Raw genomic sequence first — 11,368 nt, forward strand, 5'->3', positions numbered from 1 at the left:
TGTGGGTCATTTTGAGCACATATTCCAATATGACCAATGACCTCGAGCACATAGAAAGGTAATATAGATTGCTCCTATTGGAGGGCCGAAACAATGAGGATATTTAAAGGTCAAGCAAGCAATCTTGTACTTGATTCTTGCTTGGACTAGAAGCCAGTGAAATGGTTTTACATAGGAGTAATGCTGTCGTGGTTTTGATTTGAGTCAATGAATTGTGAATTTTCCGTAGTTTGTAGAAAGATCTAGAATGGGGCAGGAGTTGGATGAGCTGTATTGTTGAAAATTGAAATTTGAAAATAAAAAATTACATTATTGATATGCTAGTGTTGAAAGAGAATAAATGTAGTTATTTTTACAATTGCATTAATTTTTTTTTTTTTTTTTTTTTTTGGTGTGAAAATTTGACCGCACGTATTAAATTTCATCACCAGGTCCATTCTGACATAATGTGTGATATGTGACCCAACGTATCAAAATGGTGTTATGTCTGAATGAATTGAACCCAGAAGTGTGAATTTAGATTTAAGTTAATAAGAAATGCGAACTTAAAGATGTTTCCAGTGTTAGAAATTGTATTTATTCTTCACAATAACAAAGAGAAATTTTACCTAAAGTTTCATATCTATGGCTATAGATGAAATTACCAGCAATTAGGCTGTCCTGAGATAATAATGTTTTGATACAGTGGTTCAAATAATTTGGGGTATAGTTGTGTTGTGTGTCAGACGTGTTATTATTATTTTTTTCCACATTCAAATTCCCTATGACACACTAACAAGGCAATCTTCACTTTCACAAAACCATAATTTAATCATTCATCTTCCACGCTTGTTCTTCACTCTTTTTCTCATTCTCTCTTCTCATCCTCTCCAAATGTGGATGATTTTTCTTCAAAGCAAAAAGAAGTGGAATTATTTGGTGTGAGGTTGAAAAATTCAGTCCACTTCTTTCCTCTCAACTTTTTTATGACTATTTTACCAGGCAACTTGATGACCAATAAGCAATACAAAAACCAACAGTTTTCCTACCACAATGAACAGTAAAATGATCCATTTCTCCCTCAACAGATCTCTTTAAAAACTTCCAACCAATTCGATATTCCTTGGCAAATATTTCTCCATTATCAGATTGACTTTCAAATTATTATTTTTTTTTGTGTGTGTGTTTTGTTTGTTTATATGTGTGTTTGTAGATGGAGTGCTTACATAAATATCGTCATAAAGTTGAAAAGTTTGCATGTTAGGGTGGAAAATATGACAAAATGTCCCTCTACGAAGGATAGCCTAAGCTACGAGTTCAATGATTGATTGTATGTTAAATTCAAGTGGGATATTATTCTTTCAAATTGCTATTTATATTTGTGGTCTTGTTTTTTAGTCATATTTGTTATCAAGAGCTTAATATGTGTGTGTATGCCCTTTTTTTTGAGAATGAAAATGCTTGGTATTTTGCCTCGATGTTGGTTGTGTGGGAAGGTAATCTTTTGAGTTCCTTGAAGCACATTTTCTTAGTGAGTGTTTATTATTTAGGAATCATCTTGATGATCCTATGTTAGCTGTTGTGTGAGACTTTTGGCGCCTGCAGACTGGGAACAAGCGTAAAATGTTACTTAGAAATATTTCTTTCTGTCTTGGGACCGAAGATGCACAGGATTCTACCATTGTTCTTTGTGTTGCATACCTTCATTGTTTTTTTTTTTTAAACAGTTAATGTGATAATACAGCGTTTCCTTTAAATCTGAACTGAATCTAAGCACTATAAGATTATTTTTTTTTAGAAAATAACAACGGCAACCCTTCCCCTACCACCAATCCCATCATTCCCTTACCATCTTTTCTTCAGAGAAATGTCCGGTACAGCAGGTTAAACTCAGATATGGAGTCGTCGGATGATGAGGTTATTATTTTAGACGGCAACGGAAGGGGCCGAGGCCGAGGGCATATAAATCCTGGCTGTGATTCAAACAGCAATGGCATTGCTATGGAGGTGATGGGCACCCCCGATACCAATTCTTCTAGCAGTTCTTCTGTACGATCTTTTTTTCCTTTCTCTTCTTCCTCCATGCACTCTTTATCCCTATTATTTCTCCGCCATCTCTTTGCTCCAGCAATGCTAAAATGAAAATGCAAACTTTTTTTCTCCCCCATTCTGCAATGCTATGCCATTCCATGCTAATGCCACCTTAACTCAAATACACAGCACGTTTTATTGTTGGGGGGAAATAGGTCTCTTTTTTTCTCTAGCTGAAGATTTCCAAATAATTTTTAAAAAAAACTCTTTTATTGATTTACACTTTAATGTAGTCTTCCTGTCTGTTTAATATAGTATTGAGTGTGAGTTAAATAATACGTCAGCAGTTTTTTAAAATCTTGTAACTAATTAATAATTTTTTGAAAAGAGCATGTAGACTTTTCATATTTGAAATAAATGTATCATTGATTATCTTGGCAATATAATCTGCTGAATCTTTTTCATCAATTGATGGTGTGTGTTTAGGTAAAATACTCACAACATCCGCCAGACAGGTATAGTGTACCAACACACAAAACTGTGTGGTAGTGGTACCTTGAACGTTTATATAGTCTGATTGATATAATTTAATGAGAGCAAATCGTTGAAATGGCTGTCTTAAAACAATAACAAAGAGCTGAGTGACGTCAATTTTGTTCTTTCTATAAAGGAAATGATAGGTAGGGGGAGGTAGGGGAAGGGTTGGTTTGATTCTATTAACTTCTTTTTACAGTAAGAAAAATTAATGGATGATTTAACCCATATAAAATATTGTCTCCTATTAATTTTTCAGATTTCTTATTGACACAAATTTAACATTTCTGATGACACCTGAGAGCATGAATTTAAAAAATCAAACCTTTTTCATGAAAGCAACTTTTATGAATTTGTAGATAATTCTTATCTTAATAACACATTTTTTTTCTAAAACCATAGATTTATATATTGTAAATACATTATCAACAGATATCATTTGGGTATCCAAGATCATAAATTTCTCTTTAAGTCTCAATAATTCTGGTGTCAAATTTTGCCACTGCAATATCATGACACTAAAAAGCCATGTTCAGTAGTATTTAAAAAACAAAAATGAAAAAAAACCAATGTCCCATCCACATTTTATAATCTAAATCATTTGTTAAAACCGACCTTCTTCCAACACTGCAAACCCTTCTGCATGCCTGAACTCGTGCACTGCTTTTCATTTTTTTTTTCTCAACTCTTTTTCCTTTGAATATTTAAGCTTTACTGATAATAGTATATTGTATTGTTAGTGTTTCTTTTCAGCTTTTTTTTTTTTTTTTTTTTTTCTAAAATATTTATCTGTATATGATGTATATACTGCTTGAAAGATAAACTAAGAATAATCCACTCCTCTTGCACTTTTATTTTGAATTCTAATTTTGTTTAACTTTTTATCTGTAATCAAGCAATATTTAATCTTTGTAATTCATTTAATGTCTTAATTTAAATCCTATACTCCTGGGCGGGGTTCCTGACCTCCCATAGTGGGCAGGGGGGTACATACTGTGTCTTCTATCCCCTTATATCTGTTTTCCAACATGCTTTCTGTCTTTGTCTTGGAATGAGATTAATTGGTTTTGTCCTGGTCCTGGCCAGATCCCCTGGCTGAGAGGGGAAACAGTCGAATGTATAGTTAGTTTTGGGAGATGATATTTTTTTCATTGTAAATCATCTCTCTGTTATGCACTGTATTATGCTTTCTTTATTTTATATATGATTTGTTAAACATTTGAGTGTGTTCCTCTTAGCGGGGACCTGTGCTTGTGTCTGGATGAGACTTTTAGTGATCTCAAACTAAGTACTATGATAGAGTGCTTTTGGAATCTACACCCGTTTCTTATTTGAACCAATTCCCCTTTGTCTTCCTTTTTCTTGGATGCTTTATTGTAATTCTAGAACTTTTTACTATCCCATTTTCTTCCTTTTTACTGGCGCTGATATGACCTTAATGTGTTGCAAGCGCCGTAAAACCCTTAAAAACAAACAAAAAACAAACAAATCCTATACTTGACCTTGTAATGTATCGTGTTCACAGCTGGGAAATGTGCGACTATGTGATCTAGTGGTATGACACTCGCTTTCGGATCGGAAGGTCTTGAGCTGGAGCCTCACTCGGCGCATAGTTTAGTCCTTGGAGAAGGCTCTTTACTCACATTCTCTCACCATACTCGGGTGTAAAATGAGTACCTGGCCGTTAACAGCGTTGTCTCTGTCCGAACTATGCGCCAAGCGAGGCTCGAACCCCCAGGACCTTCCAATCCGAAAGCGAGTGTCATACCACTAGACCACATAGCCGCATCGATGCTTCCAATCCATTTGACTAAAGGTATTTGTTGTTTTTTTGAGAGAAGGAAGAAAATTAGGATTAATTGACCTGACTGACTAGCATGTTGAAAATATGTTTCTGCTCGATCCACTGCTTTGCTAGAGCTGCTACTGCTGCTGCGTGTTGTAAGAATCATTTAACTCCGACTCATTGTGACAATTTGGTGTTATATCGGGGGATTGAACTGTATGCTGAACTTTAAATCTATCTTTAAAACATGACACTTAGAAGGTTCACATTTGGAATGATAAATAGTATAGTTTCAGTTTCTTGAAAAAGCCACACAAAAAAAAACTCCTAAAAAGAAATAATTGATAAAGTAGTTTTTTACTTTTATTTCTAATGGCCTAGGTGACATATTAGCAGGTCTGATAACCGATTACAATTATGGGCTTGTTTTAAAAGTTCCCGGTACCTTAGTTGGTAGAGCACTCGCTTCACAGACATAGGGACCAGTATTGGTCCTGGATTAAGTCGGGGTTTTTCTGGGTTTTTCTTCTTCTGATCCCCTGTTCGCCCAGCTTTGATTGGGTCTGTTTAATCTGGTGGAAATTACATTGAGATAGGCTAGTGTCTTATCCAAAGGATAGCAAGCAATTGCTGTTGTCTGTTTCAACTGGGATGAACTTCGGCTCCATGGGTCTAATGGCTCTGAAGTCCCTTTTATTTTCTTTTTCTAACATTGTTGTAATGGACACTATTTTACGTTGGCTTGAGAATATTTCCATTACAACGATGAGGCCATAACAATTTAGGTTATCAGACCTACAAATATGTACCCCAAAAAACTCCTATGGATGAATAAAGTATTATCATTATTATTATTATAATTATTAATAATTTGTATTATTGTTATTATTATTATTATTTTTATTAATATATTATTATTATTATTATTATTATTATTATTATTATTATTATTATTATTATTATTATTATTATATTATTATTATTATTATTATTATTATTATTTACATGTTCCTATATTTGTACACGTCACACGTTGGAATTAGCCCTTATATAATAACAGATTGAACTGTTTAGGGTCACAATTGTAACCCACGAACATTTTGTAAGATGTGACATTTGATTTATACAACCTACAGAATCCACAAAGTGCTCACTTACAAAGACAGTGGATAATGGATAACGCAATGCGCACGATGTACTATTTCTACACAAAAGTCTGTCTGATTAGAAATGTTTTCAAAAGTTTCCTGAAAGTAGATAAATGAATAACGTTTAAAAATGAGGAAGCTTTACATCAAATCTTAAAGTCTGAAGCATCAATTTTGATTTCTGTAAAAAAAAGTCTCAAGTGAGCAAATCGGGGATTAAGAATCTTGCCCAAGGAAAAAACCTGAAAGTGGCTGAAGTGGGGCTCGACCCCAGGATCCTTCCGGATCACAGTGCAATGCCTTAACCACTCAGCTACTTTGCCCCCTGTTAATAGTTCAAGTTTTACAGTCACAATTTTTTTTTAAATTGAAATTTTTTTTTAATGAATCAGTATTCAGTGTCTACTTCACTCAAATGAATCAGTATTCAGTGTCTACTTCACTCGAATGAATCAGTATTCAGCATCTAGTTCACTCAAATGAATCAGTATTCAGCATCTAGTTCACTCAAATGAATCAGTATTCAGCGTCTAGTTCATTCAAATGAATCAGTATTCAGCGTCTAGTTCACTCAAATGAATCAGTATTCAGCGTCTAGTTCATTCAAATGAATCAGTATTCAGCGTCTAGTTCACTCAAATGAATCAGTATTCAGCGTCTAGTTCACTCAAATGAATCAGTATTCAGCGTCTAGTTCACTCAAATGAATCAGTATTCAACGTCTAGTTCACTCAAATGAATCAGTATTCAGAGTCGAGTTGAATCAAATGAATCAGTATTCAGCGTCTAGTTCACTCAAATGAATCAGTATTCAGTGTCTAGTTCACTCAAATGAATCAGTATTCAGCGTCCAGTTCATTCAAATGAATCAGTATTCAGCGTCTAGTTCACTCAAATGAATCAGTATTCAGCGTCTAGTTCACTCAAATGAATCAGTATTCAGCGTCTAGTTCACTCAAATGAATCAGTATTCAGCGTCTAGTTCACTCAAATGAATCAGTATTCAGCGTCTAGTTCACTCAAATGAATCAGTATTCAGCATCTAGTTCACTCAAATGAATCAGTATTCAGTGTCTAGTTCACTCAAATGAATCAGTATTCAGCGTCTAGTTCACTCAAATGAATCAGTATTCAGCGTCTAGTTCACTCAAATGAATCAGTATTCAGCGTCTAGTTCACTCAAATGAATCAGTATTCAGCGTCTAGTTCACTCAAATGAATCAGTATTCATCGTCTAGTTCACTCAAATGAATCAGTATTCATCGTCTAGTTCACTCAAATGAATCAGTATTCAGCATCTAGTTCACTCAAATGAATCAGTATTCAGCGTCTAGTTCACTCAATGAATCAGTATTCAGCGTCTAGTTCACTCAAATGAATCAGTATTCAGCGTCTAGTTCACTCAAATGAATCAGTATTCAGCATCTAGTTCACTCAAATGAATCAGTATTCAGCGTCTAGTTCACTCAAATGAATCAGTATTCATCGTCTAGTTCACTCAAATGAATCAGTATTCAGCATCTAGTTCACTCAAATGAATCAGTATTCAGCGTCTAGTTCACTCTGACATAATGCCACTTTGACATGATGGGTCACCAATGCTTTAAAGAAGATGTTGGAGTAGGGGGCTGCCCAAAGAGTGAAATGTGTTAACATCGACGTGTACAATGGACAACACAGTTTATTGCTTTTCTCCATGTACCCCTCAACACATTGCGGAAAAGGGCGTGGGGGGGGGGGGAGGGTGATAACTTACTCATTACAACAGCTGTGGCAACAGTTGGATGAGTCACTAGGGTGTTGATGAGTTTGGGCTTTATATATATATATATATATATATATATATAAATATATATATATATATATATATATATATATATATATATATATATATATATTGATACACATTTACAAATTATTTATATTCAAATAGTGTTTATTACGGATACCAAGATGTTCTTATACAATCTTAAACAATTTTATGTCACACGCCCCCCCCCCCCCCCCCTTCCTTTCACACACCCCAAAACTCCAGGAAAACTATAGAATTTTATATTTAAATTTGAATTGACCTTCTGCAACTGGAAATGGTTTGTATGTTCACAGTGAGATGATCGAATTTGTATATGTATCACCTGGATCTCAAATTGTGACAACCTCCCTCTCTTAAATATCTCTGTGACTTTCACCAGTTTTTTTTTTTTTTTTATTTCCTCGGTCAATACAATAAATCGTTATTTATTGCAACAATTTGAATTAATGAAAATAAACCAAACCAAAGTAAACTGTTCACTGTTGATATTAGAGAAATCCTTGAATTTAATGGAGAGAAAGATAAAGGGAGTAAATGTGACTCATAAATAAGGGAACAACACAAAACAAATGACGTTTCTTCGACCTTTGACCTTTTTCAAGTAAAAGGCCGAAACGTCGTTTGTTCTGTGCTGTTCCCTTATTTATGAGTCACATTTACTCCCTTTATCTTTCTCTCCATTTTATTGACTCATTTAAGTACCTCTAGGTTTTGAATTTGATGCAAAGTAAAAGATTTGTCTATTCCGGTTCTTTGATATCCCTTTGATTTCTTTTTTTTTTTTTTTTTAACCTTATCCAAGCCTATTCTTATTCATATTCATATAGACTATAATAACCTCACAAGCTTTTATTAACCTTATTTATGAACAATCCTTTTTATTATTTTAACCTAGTGAAATATCAGTCAAAAATGTAGTTGCCACTAATATCTTATCATGAAGAAAGAAATAAACAATCCATTGAGCATGTGAACTTTGTAACTTTGAGATTTACATACTGATACATGTAGATTCAATCCTATTCTTGTAGGCATTTTTTTAGTTGTTTAACAAATATTTAAATTAGTCAATGGATTGATAAATTCGTTAATTAAGTTGAATCAGTAATTAAACGAATAAATTCCCCCCCCCCCCCCCATAAAAAAAATAAACATAAAAACAAACAACAAAACAAAACAAAAAAACAGTGAATCCTGTCTGACTTTGGACATTTTTATAAGGGACTAATTAATGCAATAATGATGGGACATAAATAATTTTCTAATTCAGGTTTTAAAAACAACCAAGTCTAGAATAGTAACTACGGCAAACCTCATATGATAAAAACATTGTATTTTTTACTAATTATGGCCATGGCCACTCCATTAAAAAATTTTTAAAAAAATTTTTAAGTTGGGCTTGTTCTCTTTTTCTTTTTTTCTTTTTTTTTTTCTTTGTACAAAATTAACACAAATCAAATTTTATTATAATTTCTTAATTGAAATATTTTTAATGAAGTGTTTATATATGATTTGAATATTAACCACACCTCCTTGCCTTCTAATTTAACTCTTCTGCCTTAAATTTCTTGCTAGCAACTTTTCCACTTACACAAATAAATCTCCCTTTTTATTTTATGTTCTTTTTTGTTTTTTTGAAAATTGTTTCAAAATTCAAACCCAAGTCTTGAAAACCAAACAGAGAAATTGACTATGAATAATTATTGATTAACATTCAATTCAGATTGATGGCGTTTTATTGATAAGAGCAATTTTCTTTCAAAACTTAAGCAGTTAACATATTTGTAAATTGATTTAAGATTATAGAAAGTCTGTTCTGAGTTTGGTAATACAATGATCATTTCGAATTTTTGAACGGAAAAGCACCCTGTCATTTTTTTAAATAGCAGTCATCATCATTATTATTATTATTACTATTATTATTATTATTATTATTATTATTATTATTATTATTATTATTATTATTATTATTATTATTATTATTATTATTATTATTATTATTATTATTATTTACAGTTCCGCCATCAGCCCTTGTCCGTCAACAGCGGAGATCTTCTTGGAGAGGAAGTCGTTCATAATCCTGAACACAATGGCACACACCACATTGATGATGTTGATGAGGAGGAAGAGGTAGACATTTTGTACATCTGTCTGTTTGATTGTCTGGAGGAGGATTTCATTGAGTAGTTGAGATTGTCAGGCATTTAATAAAAGAATGTAGATAAGCCATCAATGTATTATGTCAATAGGAATCACCCATATTGTTCAAAATGAGCTAATTGGGGGTTAATAATCTTGTCCGAAGAAACAAACGAATATTCCTGAAACAGGCTCGAACCCAGAAGTAACTGTGCAATGCCTTAACCACTCGGCCACCTCACCCCCTTTCAGCGGAAGGCCAAGTAAATTCAGGTTCTTGCTTGAAGTTTATAAATAGATAAATAAGATTCCCTTTATTTACCCCCAAGGGGAAATGTGTCTTTAGCGTTTATTTCAATGGAAGACCGGATAATCCAGTCACAACGTGAGCTAGTGAGCGGTGACTTGCTCAAGGCCACATAGCTTGGTGGGGAATCGAACTCTTAACTTTTAGTCATGAAGCAAAGACCATACTGCTGATTCAACCTGCCACCTATAACTACCTTACTCTTACAAAACACTTTTTTTTTCTCTTTGACCAGAAAAGAAAATTTATTGCAAATATCAGCTTGTCAAAGAGTCTCAAATACTGTTAAGTGTTTGTTTTTTGCTGGTAGATAGAAGATACTTGTAGTATATTGATTGCCTTGATTAAGCATGTGTAATGTTGTTTGTTTTGCCCCAGTTTGACTTCACGGAGATCATGATCCACCAAATCATTCACACCATCGAGTTTACTCTTGGCTGTATCTCCCACACTGCTTCCTATCTACGACTGTGGGCCTTGTCCCTGGCTCATGCCCGTAAGTGTTAAACCACATGCACCGTCTTCATTATCATGATCACCTTAATCATCATCATCATCATTATCGCTGTTATAATCATCATTATCATCATCATTCAATTGCTGACATTTTTGTTTCGAAATGCCGAAGTTGCATTTGCATCAAACAAACTAAGCTGGCATGCTGGAAAAATGTGAGCATCGTGTCAATCTGATATCACGGTGTTGGTCGGAATGGACAGGATGAAGAAAGTTGAGTTGAAAGTCAGAACAACAAGAATTAGGAATTTTATTGACCCATTGAATATTTATATGACCTTGCCTGAGAGAAAGCATCCCTGCACATGCGAGATTGCTTAAAAAGTGAAACCTGCAAGCAATCATCGTTTTTTTTTCATTCGCTTGGATTTAAATATTAATTGTTTCTTTATATTGGTGCAATTGTAATTTAAAATATATTATTATGTTGTTAAGGTATTGTTTGATGATTCGTGGATTATGGTTGTGTTAAAAAGTTATTATGATATACTGTGGATAGTTATCAATATTTATCACTTCAATCGTGCGTGGCCTTGCACTAGCTGACACACTTTAGACAATGGCGCTGGAAACAACATTGTCCCAGTTTCTTAACATGACTTCGTTGGGTTTTGAACTCTCTGATAAATCTATACATGAACCTTTGCAGAAACTACTACATTTAGGTTTCATTTTAGATTTGACACTGCCGAAAATATTTTTAGTTGATGACAAAAGAAATATGTTTTGTTGTTTTTTTGTTTTTTTAACAAAAAGAGAGACAAAACTCAACTTTCCTCAAATATATATTATTTAACCTGAATCTTTAAAAATAAGTTGTAAAATGCAATTCTAAGCAATGGGTCCATCCCAACATAAAATCGTTTTTAGACCATTGGTCACAAAGATGTAAAATTATAGATTATCGTTTATAAATGTTGAATGGGATGACTTTGTCTCCGTGAAATTGGAGCATGTTGTGTTATCTTAGCTTTGTTGTAGTTATTTTCTTGGTTAAAAGACTTGACTTTTTATCAAAGGAAATAATTGTCACAAATCTATATGTATATGTTACAGTAGTGAATGACATAATCAGTCGAATGGTGAAAAGGTTTGAACTGAGATATTGCCAAGTT

At 33.6% G+C, this 11,368-nt stretch overlaps 2 protein-coding genes across 13 annotated transcripts in view; one reads left to right on the plus strand and one right to left on the minus strand.

The window, feature by feature from the left end:
• LOC144957910 (uncharacterized) overlaps positions 1-11,368 on the minus strand; it is a 318,367-nt gene that overhangs the window by 243,714 nt on the left and 63,285 nt on the right. The window lies entirely within an intron of this gene.
• Positions 1-11,368, plus strand: part of LOC144958076 (V-type proton ATPase 116 kDa subunit a 1-like) — a 41,285-nt gene that overhangs the window by 27,755 nt on the left and 2,162 nt on the right. For 3 of the 7 annotated variants that reach the window (XM_078889683.1, XM_078889685.1, XM_078889684.1), the window contains exons 19-21: positions 1,843-2,028; positions 9,308-9,421; positions 10,116-10,233. In XM_078889683.1, coding sequence (XP_078745809.1) covers positions 1,843-2,028; positions 9,308-9,421; positions 10,116-10,233 — 418 coding nt within the window. The remainder of the gene's footprint in view (positions 1-1,842; positions 2,029-9,307; positions 9,422-10,115; positions 10,234-11,368) is intronic. The other 4 variants (XM_078889689.1, XM_078889688.1, XM_078889686.1 and 1 more) reach the window with 3 other exon arrangements.

This window comes from Berghia stephanieae, chromosome 12 (assembly GCF_034508935.2).
Source record: "Berghia stephanieae isolate SIO BIC M18660-M18661 chromosome 12, UCSD_Bste_1.3, whole genome shotgun sequence".
Taxonomy (NCBI): domain Eukaryota; kingdom Metazoa; phylum Mollusca; class Gastropoda; order Nudibranchia; family Aeolidiidae; genus Berghia; species Berghia stephanieae.